Source organism: Littorina saxatilis, linkage group LG12, assembly GCF_037325665.1.
Source record: "Littorina saxatilis isolate snail1 linkage group LG12, US_GU_Lsax_2.0, whole genome shotgun sequence".
Lineage (NCBI taxonomy): Eukaryota > Metazoa > Mollusca > Gastropoda > Littorinimorpha > Littorinidae > Littorina > Littorina saxatilis.
The window spans coordinates 42,844,286-42,868,639 of NC_090256.1; the positions used below are offsets into that span (position 1 = coordinate 42,844,286).

The 24,354-nt window shown below is 41.1% G+C and overlaps 1 protein-coding gene and 1 long non-coding RNA gene across 3 annotated transcripts; one reads left to right on the forward strand and one right to left on the reverse strand.

Moving 5' to 3' along the window:
* Window positions 1-470: 470 nt before the first annotated feature.
* On the forward strand, window positions 471-2,112 carry LOC138983102 (uncharacterized). Its single transcript, XM_070356510.1, has 2 exons — window positions 471-1,008; window positions 2,075-2,112. The coding sequence occupies exons 1-2, from the start codon at window positions 471-473 to the stop codon at window positions 2,110-2,112; spliced, it is 576 nt and encodes a 191-aa protein (XP_070212611.1).
* An 8,818-nt stretch (window positions 2,113-10,930) lies between these two features.
* Window positions 10,931-18,253, reverse strand: LOC138981993 (uncharacterized). 2 transcript variants are annotated; one of them, XR_011460757.1, is made up of 6 exons: window positions 17,778-18,253; window positions 17,195-17,290; window positions 15,910-16,006; window positions 15,198-15,260; window positions 14,765-14,858; window positions 10,931-11,488 (listed from the first exon to the last, which is right to left on the reverse strand). It is a non-coding gene; the product is annotated as an uncharacterized lncRNA (long non-coding RNA). The 2 variants fall into 2 exon arrangements; XR_011460756.1 differs by lacking the exon at window positions 17,778-18,253 and having other exon boundaries at window positions 17,195-17,607.
* Window positions 18,254-24,354: the final 6,101 nt, after the last annotated feature.

A 24,354-nucleotide genomic window follows, 5' to 3' on the forward strand; every position in this document is an offset into this window, starting at 1 on the left:
GTTAACTTAGAACCACTGGATGCAGCAGTCGAATCATTTACGGATATATACTAATGACTGCTGCCAAGCACTGTATGCCTGTAAAAACAGTTGTGATAAATTAACGAGATGCCCCATGGATAACCGAGGGAATAAAAAAGTTAATAAGGAAAAAAACAAATAATACACAGTTTGGCAAAACGTTTATATTCTAGAACGTTGGGCGTTATTTAGACGCATTCGAAACATTTTAGTAGACAAAATTCGTAAAAGAAAAGAAGAATATAATATTGAATTAGACGATAGAATAATTTCGCAAATACATTTTGGTAACAAAGATTGGTGGAAGTTAGTAAATAATTTCATGACCAAGAAAGGCCCATCACAGTCAGAAATTCCACCAATTGACAATAACGGAATTATTTGCAATTCTGATGAGGAGAAAGCAGAAGTATTTAATACCTTTTTTGTTAACCAATCCTGTGTTGATGATGAAGACGGAGGAGGAGCTGGTACAGTGGCGCGACGACAACTTCCTGGAGCTCAACGTGACCAAGACGAAGGAACTCATCATGGACTTCCGACGAACCAAGTCCGCCGTCGACCCCATCATCATCAAGGGCGAACCAGTCGAGATGGTGGATACCTACAAGTATCTGGGCACCATCATCGACAACCAGCTCGACTGGTCGCCAAACGTGGACGCCGTGTGCAAGCGGGCAAACCAGAGGCTCTTCTTCCTGAGGAAGCTGCGGCAGTTCCACGTCGACCCACAGATCCTCCACCTCTTCTACCAGGCGACTATTCAGAGTGTCGTCTCCTTCAACCAGCTCTGCTACCACAGCAGTGCAAAGAAAGGCGACATGGAAAGGTTGGAGAAGATTGTGAAGAGAGCAGGCTCCATCATTGGCTCTGAGCTTCAGCCTCTCAGCACTCGATTCCCGAGTGTGGCGCTGAAGAAGCTGAGCATGATCCGCTCTGACGACCGCCACCCTCTGCACCAGGCGCTCGCATCGTGCGAGCCCACGCGTGAGTCATCACGCCGTTTGAGGTGCTGGCGGGCCAGGACGAACCGGATGAGGGACTCGTTCCTCCCGATGGCTGTACGACTCTACAACCAGTCCCTGTGAATGTGACAGTATGCTAGATAGACTTGAGTGCTGTGAAATTTGACTGTGAGGACTATGGGTGATGTGAACTGTGATGTGAGGACTATGGGTGATGTGAACTGTGACTGCGGAAGGACAATGAGTGCTGTGAACTGTGACTTGGAGGACTATGGGTGATGTGTAGTAGGTGTGAGCGATGGTAGAGTAGAGGACGTGTGATTGGTGGGGGGTGGGGAAAGAGTGAAATGTTGACGTCTATTTACTTTGTATGATGGGGGGGGGGTGGGTTATGATGTAATGTAATGTATGATGATGTACTATGTGTTGATTGCGTATGTATGGGGGTTATGATGTAATGTATATGTATGATGATGTATTCTGTGTCGATTGTGAATGTATGGTGGGGTGGGGGGGGTATGATGTAATTTAATGTACGATGATATATTTGGTGTTTGATAGTGTATGATTGTTTGTTAGTTGTAGATTATAGTACGATGTTTGATGTTGTAATGTTTGTGCGTGTGTTATAATGCAATATGTTATGATGTAATGTGTGATGATGTATTCGGTGTTTGATAGTGGATGTATGCTTGTTAGTTGTAGATCTAGTACGATGTTTGAGGCTGTAATGTCTGTGCGGGTGTCATATGTAGCCGTACGAGGGTTCCAGTGTGTGAGTTGTGCATGGCCGGGCGCTAGAGTGCTGCATGAATGAGTAAGTGCATGTGGAGTTGTATGGCTGGGTGAATTGTGGGTTGCGTACGTCCGAGGGGCACATGTAGCCTGTGTGTCTGAAGTAGTGGGTATGTGTGCGTAAGGGTGTGCTGATATTGAACTTCAGTTGTTGCTTTGTAAATGTCTATGTATCAGTGTATTATGTCTTGCCACACACATACCAGATTTTCTTGTATTGATGAGGACAATAAAATTTCTTGTATCTTGTATCTTGTATCTTGTAAGATGATCATTTTCCAACCCTGTCACAGCACCCAAGATCCGCTCCTCCACTTATCACTACTACTGACATGGTTTCTGGAATTATTAAATCCCTTGACCAAAACAAGGCAGTTGGTCCCGATCTTGTTCATAACAAGATTCTTAAAGCAGCCGTAGACGTTGTCTCTGATCCACTTTCAAAACTGTTTAGTAGATCATTAGCCGAAGGTACATTTCCAAAGGCTTGGAAAGTGGCACATGTTACCCCAGTTTACAAGAAAGGCGAGAAATCATTATGCACAAATTATCGCACAATATCCTTATTAAGCTGTATCGGTAAATTAATGGAAAAAGGTATTCCAACTCATATGTTTACGTATTTGACAGATCATAATTTATTGACAGTATCTCAGTCAGGCTTTATTCCAGGTGACTCAACTGTTTTTCAACTTCTTGGTATATATGACGATTTGTGTCAATCTTTGGACAAGCAATGTACATCACAAGCAATTTTTTTTTATTTCCAAAGCGTTCGATAGAGTATGGCATCGTGGTCTGATTTATAAATTATACGCAATAGGTATAAGATATATTTTATTAGAATGGATTAACGATTATTTGTCTGATAGAATTCAAGCTGTAGTCATAAAAGGTTGCATGACAAATTACCCCTGTGTTCATTCTGGTGTCCCTCAAGGGTCAGTCTTGGGGCCACTTCTGTTTCTTGTTTATATCAATGACATTGTTGTTGATATTAAATCAATAATTAAACTATTTGCCGACGACACGAGTATGTACGTGTCCCCCGATAATACACTTGAATGCACTGAAATTTTGAATTCTGATACATGTACAACAGATACTGTAATAGGCAAAAAATTGGAAAGTTAACTTTAATCAGTCAAAAACTGAATTATTGACTGTCTCTACTATGAGACAACCGGAAACATTGCCGCTAAAATTTGGCAAAGAGATATTAATTGAAACCACTGTTCATAAACATTTGGGCGTGTATCTGCAAAATGACTGTAAATGGAATCATCATGCATTTATTTATTTGTGTTATTTATTTTATGCAATTTATATCGCGCACATATCTCAACCACGGATTCAAGGCGTAGGGATTTATTTATGCCGTGTGAGATGGAATTTTTTACACAATATATCACGCATTCACATCGGCCAGCAAACCTCAAGCCTATTAGGGCGAGCATTCACCTTTCACGGCCTATTATTCCAAGTCACACGGGTATTTGGTGGACATTTTTATCTATGCCTATACAATTTTGCCAGGAAAGACCCTTTTGTCAATCGTGGGATCTTTAACGTGCACACCCCAATGTAGTGTACACGAAGGGACCTCGGTTTTTCGTCTCATCTGAAAGACTAGCACTTGAACCCACCACCTAGGTTAAGAAAGGGGGGAGAAAATTGCTAACGCCCTGATGCTGACCCAGGGTCGAACTCGCAGCCTCTCGCTTCCGAGGCAAGTGCGTTAACCACTCGGCCACCCAGACCACGAAGTGTTCAAAAGTCATTCGACGGCAGACGTACACTCTATAGTTGTTAAAGCTCGTATTTTAGTTGCATGTTTGCGTTCGTATAAATACCGACTCAGTCGCAAGGCACTAGAAATTATGTATAAGGCTTTTATTCTTCCTCATTTTGACTATGCAGATCTTATATGGGATAATTGCAATGCAATGTTGGCAGTTGAACTTGAAAAAATGCACCTAGATGCTATTAGAACTATTATTGGAGCTGTTCGTGGCACAGGCCATCAAAAACTTTACAATAAGTCAGGTTTTACAACACTGCAAGAACGGCGCAGAAGACATAAATTGATCGTTTTTTTTAAATTAGTTAATGGTCTAGCGCCAGTGTATTTACTTGATTACTTACCATCTCTCATTTCAGCAGTAAATCCGTATCACCGACGCAAACCATATGATAGGCAAATGTTTCGATGTAGAACTGAATTATATAAGCATTCCTTTTTTCCTTCTGCAACATCTCTATGGAATGAATTACCTGAGCATATAAAACAAACGAATTCAATTGGTTGTTTTAAAAGATTTTTGTCCAGAGATGACCCTGTAATTCCCCCGTATGTCTACTCTAAAGTTCGAAAAGCAGAAATCATTCACTGTAAATTAAGATTAGAGATTAGTGATTTAAATGCAGATATGTTTAAAAGACATTTGACAAATGATGTTTTCTGCAGGTGTGGTTTTCATGTTGAAAATTGTGAACACTTTTTATTTGACTGTCCATTTTACACGAATGTTAGAGCAACCACTATTAATACTTTACCAGATAAGAATAATATTACTGTTGTGTGTGCTGTGTACGGTAATAGTGACAAGTCCTTGGCTGAAAACATAGCGCTGTTTAATCAGATTCAGAAATGTATATTAGACAGCAAACGTTTTTGTTAATACCATATGTTTAGTCATTTTGTTATTAGAGCATTGAATTGATCTATAGTGGATGCAATCTCTCTCTCTCTCTCTCTCTCTCTCTCTCTCTCTCTCTCTCTCTCTCTCTCTCTCTCTCTCTCTCTCTCTCTCTCTCTCTCTCTCTCTCTCTCTCTCTCACTGTATCTGATTGTCCTCTATGTCTCTATGTGTGTGTCTCTATGTGTGTGTGTGTGTGCGCATGTGTGTATGTGTGTATGTGTGTGTGTGTGTGTGTGTGTGTGTGTGTGTGTGTGTGTGTGTGTGTGTGTGTGTGTGTGAGTTTTCCGTACCACTGTTGCTATAGTTATCGTTGTTGTTGTTCTTGTTTTCATTTGTTTAAATATAATGCATTTACAATATCGTCCGCCACATTACTCGTTTGTTTCTAAGAGCACATTTATAAGTTTATCTTGTTGTGCTCCGTTATTATAACATTCAATTACGGCTTTGTATTTATGCAACTGAATAAAAAACAAGAAGAGCAAACGCTCGATCGAGTCACTTTCGCAGTTCTGAATATTATATGAGGCATCAGATGGACAGGAAGAAATTGCTATTCACAACACAATGCATACCTGAAGCATACCTGTGACCTTGAAAAAGGTCAAAGGTCACCAAAGCAGACGTCAAAGTGTAGAGGTCACTGGGAGTCACGTTCACATAAAATTTGAGCCCGGTCACTTTTATAGTTTCCGAGAAAAGCCCAACGTTAAGTTGTGTGTTGCCGAACAGAAAAGGCTAGTTATCTCCCTTGTTTTTCTGATAACGTTCGTAAAAGGCTACAGATGTAAATACTTTGATGTAAAGAATAATCCTACAAAGTTTCAATCACATCCGATGAACTTTGTCAAAGATATAAAATGTCTAATTTTTCCTTTGACGCTGACCTGTGACCTTGAAAAAGGTCAAAGGTCAACGAAACCATCGTTAAAGTGTAGAGGTCATTGGAGGTCACGACTAAACAAAATATGAGCCCGATCGCTTTGATAGTTTCCGAGAAAAGTCCAACGTTAAGGTGGTGTCTACGGACGGCCGGCCGGACGGCCGGCCGGACGGCCGGCCGGACAGACTAACACTGACCGATTACATAGAGTCACATTTTCTCAAGTGACTCAAAAACTGTTTAAACCAAAGGCCCAAAAGAGCACGTTTGCGGTCATTTTTTAGGGGGTCCTCCACTGAAAGTTCAATATATCCTAAATGTCTCAATGAAAACGTTTCAAACTTCCAGAAAACATGACAACTAGGTGAATAAAGATCACCATAACTGTTTGTGAATATATTGGCAATACAGGTAAAGTTACGTAACGTTTCCAAAAGAACTTTAAAAATATTCATATTAATTCAGGGTGTTATGCCAAACATTCGTGACGTTGCATGCAGGGCCAATAATGGTTATATCAGTATTTGCGAAAGTGTTAGGCAAATCTGAGCATTGGCAGAAATTTGCTGGAGGTATGAACGCGATAGACAAATTTGTCAACTCTGTCATTTGTACTTCCCCCCGCGGGTTAGGGGGAAGAATTTACCCGATGCTCCCCAGCATGTCGTAAGAGGCGACTAACGGATTCTGTTTCTCCTTTTACCCTTGTTAAGTGTTTCTTGTATAGAATATAGTCAATGTTTGTAAAGATTTTAGTCAAGCAGTATGTAAGAAATGTTAAGTCCTTTGTACTGGAAACTTGCATTCTCCCAGTAAGGTCATATATTGTACTACGTTGCAAGCCCCTGGAGCAATTTTTTGATTAGTGCTTTTGTGAACAAGAAACAATTGACAAGTGCCTCTATCCCATCTCCCCCCTTTCCCCGTCGCGATATAACCTTGAACGGTTGAAAACGACGTTAAACACCAAATAAAGAAAGAAAGAAAAAAATAATTTGTACTGTGTATGCTTACACACCCACGAGGGCCCCAAAGGGTTTAAAATCGTGATTGGCGATTTTTGACCTTTCTGTGACCGTGATTGCCGAAATTTCCATTTCTGTGATCGTGATGGGACTTTGCCCGTGATCCGTGATGACAAAAAAATCAAGTCTCGTGATCGTGATCGTCATTTGTTTTCGTGATCGTGATGGGCATTATTGCAAAGCATTTTATTTTCAACGTACATTTTTCACAGCTGTATCACTCTATGATCCTCTATTCGTCAAGGTGTTCGTGATCGTGAAAACAAAAATCAAGGTAACTGTGATCATGAAAGCTAAAATTTCCCTTCCCGTGATCGTGATGATACCCACCCCCCCCCCCCCCCCCCTTGGGGCCCTCACCCACCCCCCTCCGAGAAAACCTGGCCAGGCTTTAAGCTGCCTGAAAAAGAAGAGCGAATGAGAGTCTTCACTGGACTGTACAGACAAAAAGATATGTCTTGATCTCATGACTGACAATTTCATGAACCCAGATGCTGATTTTGACACAACTCAACATGTTAATCACTAGATACCGTTATCATTCCATAGCTACACGCTTGGAGCATAGCAAGAACGGAGGCAATCGTCAAGCGTGAGTACGCAAAACGTGTTTGTTCTCTCCTCTGTTGAAGCTGTGAGACATAAATGCTATTCAGACTTGGTCGTGTGACAGTTTTCTTCCAGACGGCTTCGTTAGACAATCAACGTAATCTTGTGTGGAAGAAAACGTCTTTCACACGACCAAGTCTGAATAGCAGGTAATTTTCAGTATTTTGGTCGCAGAACAGTAGGTACGTCCATTTTGCATTGTTTAGTAAGCCTCATATTAATTTTCACCTCTACGCGTAGGCGGCCATAGTTGAGGTCAGTTGTCGTGACCTTTCCGTCATTATAACATGACCTTTCCGTCATTAGCACGTGACCTTTCGTCACTTCCTCTTTGATGGCACGAGGCTGAGATTATTATGCTCGTGGGCAAGACGAGCAGGCAGTGCAGGTCTGCGGGGATTCCGACATGTACCGTAGTTGGTAGTCTTCACGTCTGCTTAATAAAGGGGATAGAATCCAGACACTGTTTTGCATTTTAAGGGGTTCCTTCCGTGATAAGGACGAAGTTTCGTATTCATCCAAAGTTACAGTTATTTCCCTTGAAGCCCGATCAGTGAGGTCGCTTCAGGTTCAGGTTTCTAGCATCCGCCGCATGCAGGTATTTTATCACTTAGACAGTTACGAAAGTTTAAAGTCATGTGCAGCTGGTTAGTATCAAGGGAAATAAATTTAAATGTGGTTGTGTTTTTTTTCGGGCGAGTGAGTGTGTTTTGCTTTTGGTTTATTCATTCGACGGCAGACGTATCCTTTTGCAGGAGGCCACAACACTGAAAAGTACATGTATAATGATACATTAACACTATCTGCCATTTGTCTTCGCAGGCTAACAAGCAGGGGATATAGCTCAGTTGGTAGCGCGCTGGATTTGTATTCAGTTGGCCGCTGTCAGCGTGAGTTCGATCCCAGGTTCGGCGGAAATTTATTTCACAGAGTCAACTTTGTGTGCAGACTCTCTTCGGTGTCTGAACCTCCCCCCGTGTACACTACATTGGGTGTGCACGTTAAAGATCCCACGATTGACAAAAGGGTCTTTCCTGGCAAAATTGCTTAGGCACAGTTAATAATTGTCTACCTATACCCGTGTGACTTGGAAGGTAAATATGCGCCGAAATGGCTGCAATCTACTGGCCGTATAAAATTTCATCTCACACGGCATCACTGCAGAGCGCCTAGAACTGTACCCACGGAATATGCGCGATATAAGACTCATTGATTGATTGATTGAGTTTGGATGTACAGCATCATCCGAACCCGAAATATCGTCATGGTACAATGTGGTTTGATGGCGGAAATAAACACTGACGGGACTGCAGACGAAGTGATTCATGATGCTTTAAAGCGACAGTTTGATTTGAGTTTTGCGGCCGTATAGGCGGTCTCTGCTTTTTTTTTCTCTGAATCTTAAAACATCAGGACATCGTGTTGTTCATTCTTTTAATTCCAAACCGAGTTTGTACTTTTCTCATTTAAAGGCACAGTAAGCCTCCCGTAAACCATCACAAATACTGTCAGGCTTTTACACACACTACAAACACCCTTCCATTTGAACGCTCACCGAACGGGAACATCCTGGCTGCTTTCCGTCGAGAGTGCGAAATGTTCAAAGAATTTATTTTCGCGGACCGTCTGATCTACAATCAGGCGCCTCGTTTTGGCGCTAGAACTAACTTTTAAAATCTAAATAATAAATTGACAGCTTGTAACACAAACATTCTTAAATCATAAAAGATTTCTTTTTTCATCAAGACAAGATCAGTACAATTCGAAGTTTTGAAAGTTTTAAACAAGTCGCGTAAGGCGAAATTACAACATTTAGTCAAGCTGTGGAACTCACAGAATGAAACTGAACGCACTGCATTTTGTCACAATGACCGTAGTCCGCCGCTGGTGCAAAAGGCAGTGAAATTAACGAGCATGTTTAGCGCGGTAGTGGTTGCGCTGTGCTACATAGCACGCTTTTCTATACCTCTCTTCGTTTTAACTTTCTGAGCGTGTTTTTAATCCAAACATATCATATCTATATGTTTTTGGAATCAGGAACCGACAAGAAATAAGATGAAATTGTTTTTAAATCGATTTCGGAAATGTTATTTTAATCATAATTTTTATATTTTTAATTTTCAGAGCTTGATTTTAATCCGAATATAACATATTTATATGTTTTTGGAATCAGAAAATGATGAAAAATAAGATGAACGTAAATTTGGATCATTATATAAAAAAAAATTTAATTACAATTTTCTGATTTTTAATGACCAAAGTCATTAATCAAGTTTTAAGCCTTCAAGGTGAAATGCAATACCAAAGTCCGGCCTTCGTCGAAAATTCCTTGGCCAAAATTTCAATCAATTTGATTGAAAAATGAGGGTGTGACAGTGCCGCCTCAACTTTTACAAAACGCCGGATATGACGTCATCAAAGACATGTATCCAAAAAATGAAAACAACGTCTGGGGATATCATAACCAGAAACTCTCATGTAAAATTTCATTAAGATCGGTCCAGTAGTTTACTCTGAATCGCTCTACACACACACACGCACAGACACACACACAGACACACACACACACACACACACACAAACACCACGACCCTCGTCTCGATTCCCCCCTCTATGTTAAAACCTTTAGTCAAAACTTGACTAAATGTAAAAAGATAGCCCGGAAGCAGGGTCACAAAAGGTCGTGTCTCAAAGCAGACGATTTTTCTGCATTGCGCTCGCTTTCTGAAGCCAGCCGCCGCCGACAAGTTCGTGTGACTCGCAGCCGTTTGTTGCATGTTAAGGCTGTTCTTAACCAGACGAACCATTGGTTCGCCGAACTAAGGTTCGCGAACCATGGTCTGTGTCTTAACTGGGTGAACTTGTTCGGCAAACTCAAGGACTAGTTCGTCCAAGACACGAAACCTGGATCGCCAACAAACGAGGGGAGCTCACTCCGAGTCGACAATAAAAGCAAGTAAGTTATTCCCCTTCCAAAAATGGCTGCCTCCAAGACGAAATCACCGATTGAGTAGTAACTCCGTGCTGGTTGTCGATTTGGGTCTCTCCTTCCCACTTGATCATGGTGCACGAAGCCTGGTAATCTTGAACTTTAGTGTGTTAAATTCATAGCTCAGAATCGAGTGGCATACTTTACTTATTTTAGATCCAAGTACCTGTAATCAAGCCCAAGAACATTTATCATGAAATTAATTGACGGATTAAGCTCCAAACCTAAGCATAATTAATTAATTTGGTTGTTTGATCGGCGAAAATGGCGTAGGTTGTCAACCAAGGGACTTCAATTACACGACAAAGTTGCCTCCCCTGTCCGCTGACACGGATAATTCCTTCTTTGACGCATGTAATTTGTAAACAAAATGCATTCGTACCAGAGTACGCTATGATTCGTACAGTTCATCGGAGTTCATTCCGTGACTTTAAAGGGATCTAAAAGACTTGTTATGATTACAAGTGCAGGTTCTCCAAATTTGGAGGCTTGAATGCCTCTGAATTATGAGCTATGAATTTAACACATTAAAGTTCAAGATTACCCGAAGCCTTCTGTCATTTACCCTCCTGGGCTAAAGGTTATAAATTGATTCGAGAAAATAACATGACTGGTATGGACTGATCATTGTGTCTACCGTGGAGCCATCGGGGTTCTATGGGAAATGCTACACAAAAAAACTTGCCTGTGAAAAGGGAAAGACGGTGACCAAAAATAAATGATGATAGCGATATTTCTAATTGTTTACCAAAGTGTGTGTGCGTGTCTGTCTGTCCACGTGTGTGTTTGAGCTCTTTTCGGTACAGAATATGAGTTTGGGGATTGAGTGAAGAGGGAGACCTAAAAAAAAAACTACTCGGGATTTTGGTTCTTTTATCACAATTCAGTCTGTTTTAATTTTCAAGTTATAGCAGAAATCTTCTATTTGCACTGATACACTGGAATCCCTTGTGGATGTATTGCTTTAAGGGTCTACAAATAGTACTACTGAACCAAAATCATCCTGTTTCTTTACGTTTTGAGCAATTCAATTGGTCTTGGTTTTTGTTTTTTAAAAATTTGATTCCTCTTCATTCTTCTCAAAAAAAAGCTTTCATTGCGATAAACAAAACATTACTGGATAGACGTTTTCTTGGAGAACGTCTGTATTAGCAAGCATTTAAAGTAGGAGGACGATATGGAACGTACGATAAAAGGATGTGCTTTAGCTTTCTGTCTCATCATTTATAAATGTTGCCCTTCAATCACACACACACACACACTTTTGATCCAGCTCCAACCATATTTCATAAGGCTTTATTCAGGGTTGTCTCTTGTTCTTAAACATCCGATTTCTAAGCACACGTCTGTGCTGAGAATATGAACATGAACCGATATGAACATCAATGTCAGCCGCCTTTTTATTATGAAATAATGTTCATTTGTGTTCCAAACACTTCCGAAGAATACTTGTTGGTGTGTCTTCAGTCGCCCTGACATCATCACAACTCGACCCTGTCCTGCAAAAATACAAATATATACAGGGTGACACCCAAACATTCAACCCAAACAAATGCTTATTTCTTTTACATCTGTTGACCGAATTAGTTATCTTTCTTTTTTTCTTTCTTTTTTTTTTTTGGTCCCTGTCCTGTCCTGTCTTGTCTTGTCATGCCTTGTCTTGTCTTGTCATCCCTCTATTCAGTATTGGCCTACTGGCAACCTTTTCCTAACTTGTCTTGTCTTGCCATGTCTTGTCTTGTCTTGTATTGTATATACATTTAGCATACATTTGGGTAAAGGTTTGCGAACAGGTAAGGGGTGTAAGAGAGAGAGAGAGAGAGAGAGAGAGAGAGAGAGAGAGAGAGACAGAGACAGAGATGGTGGTGGTCTATGTTACATTACACAGGTCAACACAGTTGCAAGTTCATAGGTTAAAGGCTGCCCTTTTCGTAGCGTTCATTAATTAATTCCTATTGTTTACATGTGCCAATAATGTTATAAAACTGTACCTAAGGGGATATAATAACGATTGGCTGTAGCTTTAGAAAACAGAAACAATTATTTCAGTATTGCAAAGTGGTGTTGATAGTGTCAAATGTAAACAGAACAGTCTCAAAGTGAAAGTGGATGTTTTCCGGAAATTGCGAAGTTAACAAGAATACAGAAAAGCGCGCTTTCCTGCTTAGCACAATCCGCTACCGCGCTAATCTGGCGTGTCAATATCACTACGTTGTGCACGTGGAAGTTGAGCGATTTCCTTCACGCGGGGATTGACGAAGCTGTACTGTCTGTGTTGACGGTCTAAAAATAGCCCAAGCCCTGGAGAACTGTTTCTAATGATAGCAATAAATTTTATTAAGAATTGATTATTTCTTGTAATTGGTAAGGACTTCAAACCTAAAACTTTGCAGGAAGCTTAATTTATACATCCCCGCAACGATGGGAAAAGCCCTGGAAGTAAGTAAACTAATTAAATAGGACTTTGTCAGCCTTTAAAGGAGGGGCTATTGTGTATTGTGAGGAAATAATTTTCTGATGTAATTTTAATTCATTATTGGTGTTTTATGCAAAACGTACGGTCAATATTGAAAGTTTAAAAAAAGTACTGCCCTCACATTAATACGAAGGCGGGATCACAGCTGGATAAGAAAAGGTACGGCAATTTCGACCCGGAGGTCTCTTTCAGGGCGCACAGAGGATGAGACAACACAGGAGAAAAAAAAAAAAACCACAGATAATAGCACACGGAAGGAACGATTACAGCAGTTATAATTAAATTACTTTGTGGGTCAGGGTTTTTTAGGAGTACAGGGGAAACCCCTTTTAAGACCTTAAAAAATGTGAGAAAATCAAGTCTTAAAATGGAAGGGGTCTAAAAATGGGGGTAATTTACAGAGGTTATGAACAGAACATCTTCTTCTTCATCAGCGTTCCAGAAATTCTGGTGACGTGTGAGCTTGTTTGCCCATTTGGGTTCCCCACACTTTACTCTGAGAGCATAGTCAGCTTCACTCCGCTTTCGTTGAGTAGGCATGCTGGATATTTTCGTGTTTCCATAACCCACCGAACTCCGACATGGTTTACAGGATCTTTTCCGTGCGCACTTGGTCTTGTGCTTGCGTGTACACACGGAGGGGATTAAGTCACTAAGCAGGTCTGCACATAAGTTGACCTGGGAGATCGGAAAAATCTCCACTCTTAACCCACCAGGCGGCAGTGACCGGGATTCGAACTCACGACCTCTCGATTAGGAGCCTGACGTCTTACCACTGCGCGCCACTTCACCTGTCACAGAACATCTAAAGAAGCAAGATCTTAAAAAGGAGGAAGTCTGAAATGAATGGGTCTGAAAGGGGGGTTCCACTGTGGAAAAGTACCTGTCAGTTTACCTGTATGTATTAGGACTGGGTGGCCGAGTGGTAACGCACTTGCGCTTGGAAGCGAGAGGTTGCGAGTTCGACCCTGGGTCAGGGCGTTAGCAATTTTCTCCCCCCTTTCCTAACCTAGGTGGTGGGTTCAAGTGCTAGTCTTTCGGATGAGACGAAAAACCGAGGTCCCTTCCGTGTACACTACATTGGGGTGTGCACGTTAAAGATCCCACGATTGACAAAAGGGTCTTTCCTGGCAAAATTGTATAGGCATAGATAAAAATGTCCACCAAAATACACGTGTGACTTGGAATAATAGGCCGTGAAAAGTAGGATATGCGCCGAAATGGCTGCGATCTGCTGGCCGATGTGAATGCGTGATGTATTGTGTAAGAAAATTCCATCTCACACGGCATAAATAAATCCCTGCGCCTTGAATATGTGCGCGATATAAATTGCATAAAAAAAATGTAAAAAATAAAAAATAAAAATCCTTGCGCTTAGAACTGTTCCCACGGAATACGCGCGATATAAGCCTCATATTGATTGATTGAATAAGACCACCCCTGACATGCGGCACATACCAAATATCTACAAGTGCTTTGTGTGAACAGTAAAAAAAATTGTTTTCCTTTTTGCGAATTCATTTCATTAAACACAACAACAACAAAATTCATCAAATTCTAGCTGAGCAGAACGGCTTTCACAATTATGACTGGGCCTTTAAAGGCATGTTCCTCACCATATTACCCAGCATATCAGACACCACATGTTTGACTAGGTTTTTACATGGGAACAACAAGACTATACAGGATGGTAAAAAAACCTCCCTATTTTCTTTTTAATCACATTTTTGACTGCGAAAAAAAAAAAGAGATCAAAAAGGAAATAGGGCGCTTTTTTTTAGACACCCCTTTTTACGTCCAGCTTCTTTTGGTGGAGATTCAAGTTACAGACACATGTGAAATTCATTAAGCAAAAAGGTTCCCACTATGCACTGCCACAGAACACAACCAGGTTATTAATGTGCGGTACAGTGTATAATTATGTTAAAGTAAAAGGATGCCCTTCTTTTGTTTAATTGGAGCATCTATGATGTCTGACATTTTGGTTCTAACGGTAAGGAACGTATGTTTAGGCTCTAATAAGGACAGTTTGTCTTGTCAAAAGCCTCATGCATATTCCTTCCTCCCCATGCAAGACTTTCTTTTATTTGAATATCTGCCTTTATAGTACAAAAATCAAATAAAAAGGTCGCACTCTGCGCATAGCGACAAAAATCGCAATTTTACCAAGAAAACCTCACACTCAGTCTTTATGTGGAGAAAGACCCTGACTGTTGCAGTATGTTATGCATTTGAAAACATCTAAAATTGTGTACTTGAATTCTACAGTTTGATCAGTTCTGTGTGTTTAAAAAGTTACCTCGGTCATTCTGACATGCTCTTGCTCAAATCACATCCCAGACAATATTGTAGACTCCATTGATAGACGCTGTGGTGCATGGGAGAACTGCATTCTGAGGAAACGAAAAAAATATACACTGAGGAAGAACAGTCACAACAACATTTGCAGCAGCAACAGGCTATATAATTTTATTCAAAGAACACTTAAATAAGGTAAAATGAAAATCAGTGTTGTGTCAGTAAATTTGATTTGGGGGAGATGGAAGGATTGGGGTGGGGGTTTAGAGGCGGGGATAGAAGGATAGCTGGGAACCGGGGAAGGTGGGGTGGCTAACACAGTTTGATCATGTAATGACTGGGACAATGTTTAATATATCAAAAAGGCAGCAACTCTGTAATGCATTATTTGAACCAACTTCTCCATTAACTAAATAAAGATCAGTAAAAGTTACCTCTTTCATTCTGGAATCTTTTTGGTCCCATCACAGCTCAGACGCAGACTCAATGGACAGATACTGTAATGATGAAAAAAACACCAGCATTTTAAGGGAGAACAAGAATTATGCAGAAAGGAGAAACAGTAATGAGTAAGAACAACAGCAGCAGCAGCAGCAGACTCAATACTCTTACTCTACATAACACTCTCACTGAATGACTGATTCAGTAACTAAATCCCAGTGAAGTGCAAGGGATCAAAATTACTGATGTAAAAACAGAGACAGAGAGAGAGAGAGAGAGAGAGAGACAGAGACAGAGAGAGACAGAGACAGAGAGAGAGACAGACAGACACAGACAGACAGACAGGCAGAGACAATGCGAATGTGTGTGTGTGTGTGTGTGTGTGTGTGTGTGTGTGTGTGTGTGTGTGTGTGTGTACATGAGAAATGCAGTGCCATTGAAAACAAACACTTGCTTCATTTAAATATCAACAGTTATACAACATAAGAGGCACTAGAAAAGTTGTACATGAAAATAAATGTTGCTCTTGCTGATGGAAAAAGAGCAGGGGGAGAGGGTCGATGTTGCTTGCACTTGCAGATAATTATGCACTAACATCCAGCTGTTTTTCTGGGTGTACTGTAACCCTGTAATGTTTAAGCAGAAATGTTTGTGGATCACGTTATGCTTCTGCTTTTAGATCAGTTTGAGTATTTGCAATATTACCTGGATCATTGCGGCATCCTCTTGATCACATCACATTTGAGACTTTGACCTATATATAGACTCCATGGGCAGACGCTGAAGTTATTACAAGGGCATTCTGAAAAATGACAATACAAATGCAGAGATGTAGAACTTTACATTACACTTACAGAAGCAACAACCAGAGAGCTGATTTATACAGGTAGAGAGAAAGAGAAGAAGAAGTAAAAGAAAAAAGAGAGCATAGAAAGAGAGAGAGGGGGTGGGGGATGGGGCAAAGGGAGTGTGTAATGTGACGTGAGGAAGGGGAAGAGCAATGGAAAATGAAACTCTCAGTACTTTTAATTTATATTAACAGTTATGGAACTATTTGAGCACTCCCCATAACCACAAACAAGGTACAGACGGCAACATATGTTGCACGGAAGGGTGGGGGTAGTTGGACTGGAGAGTGTTGTTATGGGTTTAGGGTGGTGCTGGGGTGGAGTGTGTATGTAACTTGATAATAAAGTTAAACAAGAAGAGCAAACGCTCGATCGAGTCACTTTCGCAGTTCTGAATATTATATGAGGCATCAGATGGACAGGAAGAAATTGCTATTCACAACACAATGAGTCACGTTCACATAAAATTTGAGCCCGGTCACTTTTATAGTTTCCGAGAAAAGCCCAACGTTAAGTTGTGTGTTGCCGAACAGAAAAGGCTAGTTATCTCCCTTGTTTTTCTGATAACGTTCGTAAAAGGCTACAGATGTAAATACTTTGATGTAAAGAATAATCCTACAAAGTTTCAATCACATCCGATGAACTTTGTCAAAGATATAAAATGTCTAATTTTTCCTTTGACGCTGACCTGTGACCTTGAAAAAGGTCAAAGGTCAACGAAACCATCGTTAAAGTGTAGAGGTCATTGGAGGTCACGACTAAACAAAATATGAGCCCGATCGCTTTGATAGTTTCCGAGAAAAGTCCAACGTTAAGGTGGTGTCTACGGACGGCCGGCCGGCCGGACGGCCGGCCGGACAGACTAACACTGACCGATTACATAGAGTCACTTTTTCTCAAGTGACTCAAAAACAAAGGAATACTGTACTCACCGATACAAGAACGAGACAAGACGGTACGAATTTTCGCTTATGGAAGCTTCATCAGGAAAAACAAGAACACAAAAGACAACAAAAAGCAGACGCAACACGGAACGAACAAGGTTTGAAATAACTTGATAATAATAAGCATGATCAGTTAGAGCTAACAACTATCTTGATCTTCACAGACATAAATTGCACAATGATTTCACCAGCATGTACCTTTATTTTTGCCCTTGAGTTAGGTGGAAGACAAAGTTGAGTGGTGAACGCAAGTTGTATTGATCACTGGGTCATCCTGCGGTCCGGGCCATTGATCTGCACATTGCACCAGCACAAACAAACACAATGTTATGATCTCAATCAGCCTGCATGGTCAATCATGAATCTAAGAACACAAACACTGTCCAGATCTAATTGAAAACGAGATCATCATTACTTGGGAAATTCAATGAAAATCTAGCAGTCAACGAAGCAGATAGATCTGTCCTTGCGATTGTTGTTGCAAGCAGATAAATGTGTGAACTTCCTTATCTCAACGTTATCATTCAACATATTGATATTTTGCCTGATGGATGTTGTGCCGATGAGATAAACAAACAATCAAAATCAAAGTCATAAACTTTTGAAGAAAAAAATTAAACAAATTGAGCAGAAAGAATCTAGCTTACTGCTGTGCTGATTTCGACAAAATCAATGCGTTTACATGCCGAAGTCATTCCTGCTTTTATTCATATCATACTAGATGATCCTAATGCACAACAATACGAAAACGAGCTCAGCGAAATGAGTAACACTGCCTCACCTGCACTAACACAATCACAATGCTGCAGAAGCGAAGGTCGTCTACGACTGGAAATTTCGAAGTCGAACAGCGGCGTTTTTTCACTCTCAGCGGTTGTCTTGCTCGGAAAAGTGAAAAGCTTAACTTGAAATCGAACGGAAGTCACCATTCTACCTTTTCGTTCAAGCGTTGTTTTTATAAAATCTCAGAAAATGTAATTTTGACTTGGGTGATTTCGTCCGCCATTGAGATTCAGTTTTTCAATAATTTGTCTTCCTCCTTGGCAGAAGAGTCAAAGGTTCGGCCCGATCTTCAAGGTTCCCAAGACATGACTTGCAAACCCCGAACCTAGTTCGCCGAACCCCCCAAACCTAGTTCGAAAACTCAGGTTCGTCTGGTTAAGAACCAAGACAAGTTCGCCGAACCAGTCTTGAGGTTCGCCGAACCCCACGAACCTAGTTCGCGAACCAAAGGTTCGTCTGGTTAAGAACAGCCTTAAGAATCAGAGGTACACAATAACGTGCTATTGCAGATACAGCCAGTCGCTATAAAATCTCAAACTGACGACTAAATTGTGAGAGAAAAAAAAAGGAAAGTGGATCACACGGGTTCACGAAATCTGGTGTGTGGTTTACGCGAGCTAAATAGCAATTCAAACGAACTGTTTTATTTAATGCTATTAAATGCTATTGCAAGTGTGTTCGATAAGGTTAGAACTGCTTTTTTCATTAGAAGATTTAAATCGTTTTGTAAACCATTTGAGACATACTGGGGCTTTAAATATTCGCTTTAAGGAGCAAGTTAAAAATGGAGATCCACCAAAATAAAACTCTGCTGGTTGTGCACACATTGCACCAATATACGTTACTTCATCCTATTTCTTTTTTTGACATTTGACTTTTGTTTCTTTTCTTGTCGTGTTTTCCTGGGTGTTTATTTTTGCCGTGTCTCATTTCCTTACATTTTTATTTATTTTAATTTATTCTATTCTATTTTCTTTCCCTGATTCAATTGTTCACTTTGTTTTGTTTTATGGGGTGTGTAGTTTTTTTTCTCATATATCTTTTCTTTCTTTTTCTATTCCCTTACATTTATGTAATTTGGGCTGTGTCCCCCCCCCCCCCCCCCCCCTACCCGCTGCCATATTTGTTTAACGACATTGTATAATATTCTTCAGCTGACGTACTTTCTTTTTTCACAGCACCCCTTTCTTTTTTATCACTGTCTTTTTTCGTTCCTTTATCGTGTCAGGTTCTTTTTTTTTTATTTTATTTTTTTTTACTTGTATTTCCTTCTTGTGTTTTTTCTTAATCATGACTTCTTGTCTGTGTGAAACAATATTACGACTTGCATGCGATCAATATTTCTTTTACATGCAACATTTTTTGTGGACTTAAATCATGATGACCCATTCAATGACTCGTCAATTCTGACTCATAAATTATGCAAGTAACACTTTTTGTGAATAAAAAAAGACAACATTCCTCAGCTTGTATAACAAAGATCTTGAAACAAACTCGAAAATCCACGGTACATGGTTAGAAAACAAATTTTACATTTTGAACCACCTCTGCCCAGAGTCTCAACCGAAATCGTTGCAATGACGCGTCAGTAACAAAGGTAGACAGGCCTTCCATGTACGGAAGGTGGAGTGTTCGAATCCCGTCCGCGCCTGGGGTTAACCCCTTCACTGCCACAGTATAACAGCATTATCCGAACGGTCTATGGGAAAGAACTGTGTTTAGAACCCCTACAAGTACTTGGACAGTGGTTACCTCCCATTTAGTTTTCAGAAATGTTGTTGACACAAATCCCACGTATGAGATACGGTTATGGGCGTAGGACAAACCGAAAATGACCACGTCTTACATACGGGGTGGGCAGTGAAGGGGTTAAGGGTGGATTTTTTTTCGATCTCCCAGGTCAGCTTATGTGCAGACCTGCTGGTGCCTTAATTATCCCCCATCATGTGACTACGTAAGCACAAGTCCAACTGAGTGCGCATGGAAAAAATCCTGTAATCCATGTCAGAGTTCGGTGGGTTATAGAAATTCGAAATACCAAGCATGCATCCCCCGTTATCGGCGTACGGGTGCCGCAGTGTTGGGGTAAAAACGGTAATACACGTGAATAAAGCACGAGTGTACGTGGGAGTTTCAGCCCATGAACGCAGAAGAAGAAGAAGAATGAGAAACAAAGTGAGAGAAAGCCTTTCACATCAATATTACTGTTGGAAGGGGGCCTGCTAGCTCAGAATAATTGAGTCTGATAAATTTTAAAAAAATCAATAATTTTTTTTAAAGGATCCTCGCGGATTTGGGATTGGAATGAGGATAATCACCATGCACAGAGCAAAGAACGTTAGAAGAGAAAAACATGTGGAAATCGGGTTTAAGAAGGGTTCCTGTGCTGTTGTTGTTGTTGTTTAATGTTGTTGTTGTTGTTGTTGTTGCCACAAATACACATACACACCTAAGTACACAAACATACACACACACACACAGACGCACGCACACACACACACTCACACTCACACTCACACACACATACACACACACACACACACACACACACACACACGATCGAACACACACGATCGAACACACAGGGGAGTAAAGACTGATCGAACACACAGGGGAGTAAAGACTGATGACTCAGTCATATTTTGAGAATATTACCTGAGATTTCCCGCCTAAAAAAAATGTAAGCCGCAAAGACCACAAAAAACAAATCCCAGACATAATATTCGCGAAGCTAATGAGATAATAATCAGAAGAATTTTGTTATCTTGTTTATTGTTCCTCCTCAGTGCACGCACTTCTCTCGAGAGACGTGGCGCACATTTATAACTGTCTTTCAGGATAACTGATTAGGGATTTGTCCTAGTGCAGTTCTCTGAGAATAACCTTTTGAAAAAATGCGTTCACGTGCGGACACACGTGTACGCACACGTGCATGCACACGCACGAACACGCACACACACACACGCACGCATGCACACACGCACGCACACACGCACACACACGCACGCGCACGCACACAAACACACACACACACACACATACATACACACACGCACGCACACAGCCTTGTTGATGATCGCCTGAAAAGTTTTGACACGCAATTCATCATTCATTTTCATCTGAGGTTCGTTACCTTAATTTTATGGAAAAGAGCAGCAGAAAAGTCTCTCCCATGCATCATATCAGTTTTTCGTGGCAAACATTTTTCCAAGGGCAACGAGTTTTGACACATCGGTGGTCACTTCCGCGAATCCTTCCAGTGAATATTGGTCAACCTTTTCTGGCGAAGGAGTAATTCGAGAGGGCGCACGCACGTATAAACATACTTGCATGCACGAACACACCACACACATACACACACACACACACACATACATGCGTGTGAGTATGCGTGCGTGTTTGTGCATCTGTGTCTGTGTCAGTGTGTCAGTGTGTGTGTGAGAGAGTTTGTAAATGTGTGAGAGTGTGTGTATGTGTGTGTGTGTGTGTGTGTGTCTGTGTGTGTCTGTGTGTGTCTGTGTGTGTGCATGTCTGTGTCTGTGTCTGTGTGTTTTATGCGCATGTATGATTTCTGGGCATGCGAACGTTTGTTCAGCTGTTGTTTGTTTTTTTCTTTTTTGTGCGTGTTTTCCCTCTCTAATCCTTGAAATCTTTACTTAAGCGGATATCCATGAACGTGGAATTCTTTTCGTTTCTGAGCTAAGCCTCTCGATCTGACATTTACCCCAAAATGTAGAACATTTTTTGTTGCTCTTGTTTACAGGGCTTAAGAGATGAAATGCGTTTCCCTGTGTTTTTTATTGCCGATTCTTTATTGCTGCAGTGCGTTTTCTTGCAGCTACGTCGAAAAAGATTCTATCGAGTGGATCTCACACACCCACACACACACACACATACACACACACACACACACACACACACACACACACACACACACACACACACACACATATCTCTCTCTATATATATATATAACATCAGAAATTGTGAAAGAAACAACTGATTGAAAGTCAGCAGAGACTTTCTTCCGAGATATGTTAAAATCTCTTAGCAGAGAAAGAGAGAGAAATAAGTATCCCTTCACAGACAGCCTATTGTGAGCAAAGTCCCTATGTGGGGGACGTATCGCAAGGTAATCTAGTCCTGAGGAGGACCATTGTATTTGTACCTAGACCATACATCTATATATATACGACTTGTGTGTCTGTGTGTGTGTGTCTGTGTGTGTGTGTCTGTGTGTGTGTGTCTGTGTGTGTGTGTGTGTGTTCGCTATACCAAGCCAAAGTTCTCGATGGATCTGCTTCAAATTTGGTGGGCATATTCAGGTAGACCCCGGACACAACCTGGTCGATGAGACTTTTCAACACGTGCTCTCAGCGCGCAGCGCTGAACCGATTTTGGTTTTTCTGTTCAGCTTCCCAGATCCATTCCCACTAACTCTTCCTTATCTTCTCCAGTGTTTTGCGTTTATCTCCCTTCCTTCGTGTGGCGTCAATCCATATTCCCGTTACTACGTTACTATTTTTAGAATGTCACTGCACTGTCCAGAACGCTTTCCTTGCACCCGTAAGTTGTCCTCACTGTAAAAGTGCAAAGGTTGAATCAATTTATAGCCACGCGAAAAATACACTGTCATCTATCTCTATATATTTATAGATATAGATATACATATATATATATATACGGCTTCTGTGTGTGTGTGTGTGTGTGTTAGTGTGTGTGTGTTAGTGTGTATGTGTGTGTGTGTGTGTGTGTGTGGAGGCAACACCTGTGGATTGTAGAGTTCTGTTTGTGATGGGGTCTGGCGGTTTTTGTCTGTCTGTATGTTCTGGCCTTTGAGAAGCCATAACAGTTAATATAGGGCTTAGAAATAAGCTCTAAAATTCTCAATCCCGTTTGAGAGGACTTCGCCTTCAAAGGTGATTGTGGTGTTTCGGCACTCGGTTACATTTGACGTCGTCGACAGGGATGGGACTCGACATGATATGTTCAGGAATGGCATTATGGCCACTGAATCATTTTCGTGCTATTCCCATTCCACCACCTAAGCTTGGCGGGTCCATGGTTCGGAACTTTGGGGACAAAGTTCATTCAAAGGGGGTCGAGTGTGACAGGGAGACTACCGTCGCCCTTCACAGCAGACTCTGCAGAGTTGTTCGCCTTAGAAGTTGTGGGCTTTCCTTGCATGTACCCGTAAGTTGTCCTCACTGTAAAAGTGCAAAGGTCGAATCTATTTATCGAAAAATGCACTGTCACCTATGTCTATATATTTATATAGATAGATAGATATATACGGCTTCTCTGTGTGTGTGTGTGTGTGTGTGTGTGTGTGTGTGTGTGTGTGTGTGTGTGTGTGTGTGTGTGTGTGTGTGTGTGTGGAGGCAACACCTGTGGATTGTAGAGTTCTGTTTGTGATGGGGTCTGGCGGCTTTTGTCTGTCTGTATGTTCTTGCCTTCCTTTGAGTGGGCACAAACTGGTGGATGAAAATGTTCACACGTGCTGTAAGACGGCGAACCGCCACGCTGTCTGTCTCTGTCTCGCGATTCACCCGGCGAAGCCGGGTATTCCTCTAGTATAATTATATATATGATAAAATCCAATTGATAAAGTGAAATAAAACAACTATCCCAGAACCAAACAATATACATAATGATACAATGCGAAACTTCAAAAACACTAAGTTACGACCTATACATGTATACATAATTATACAATCAAACACGGGGATAAGGAGCACGTGTAGAAATTTTGCCTCACTAAAAGCAAGAGTATGCACTGCACTCTTTTACAACCCAAACAAACCAGATGGAGTTATTTCCGAAGTTCGTCTATTGTTCTTGAGTGAGGTAACTTCGAACTTGTTTTGTAGAAAACTGAGGCGAGGATGGGGGGTGGGGTGGGGGGGAGGGGGGTCCGCACCTGCAGCCATGTTTGATTTTCAGCTGAATCTGGTCAGAAATATTCAAACCATTGAACCAGTTAAGCCGTTATACAACATTTATATAGCGCTTCTCCACAGCTTGAAGCGCTTTACAATGTCTTGAGGGGGGGAGGAGGAAATAATTAAGATATTCAAATCACTGAGTACAATATGCAGTAAATAACGCATTAAAAACATGAAAAAATAAAGGTCAATAAGCGAACATACAAACATAAATGAAAAATATTGCCAAAAAATGAATAATGAATGCGTGTGAGGTAGGGTAAGCTATGCAATACGTTATCCTCAGTGCCAGCGGCAGCGGCAGCGAGATCATCCTGCGATTTGTCACACCGTTGCTCTGCTTCTCCTTCGTTTTTACATTCAGTCAAGTTTTGACTAAATGTTATAACATAGACGGGGAATCGCGACGAGGGTCGTGGTGTATGTGTATGTGTATGGGTGTGTGTGTGTGTGTGTGTGTGTGTGTGTGTAGAGCGATTTAGAGATTCTACTGAACCGATCTTCATGAAACTTTACATGATAGTTCCCGAGTATGATATCCCCAGATTTTTTTTTTCTCCGATAAGTGTCTTTGATGACGTCATATCCGGGGTTTTGTCAAAGCTGAGGCGGCATTGTCACGCTCTCATT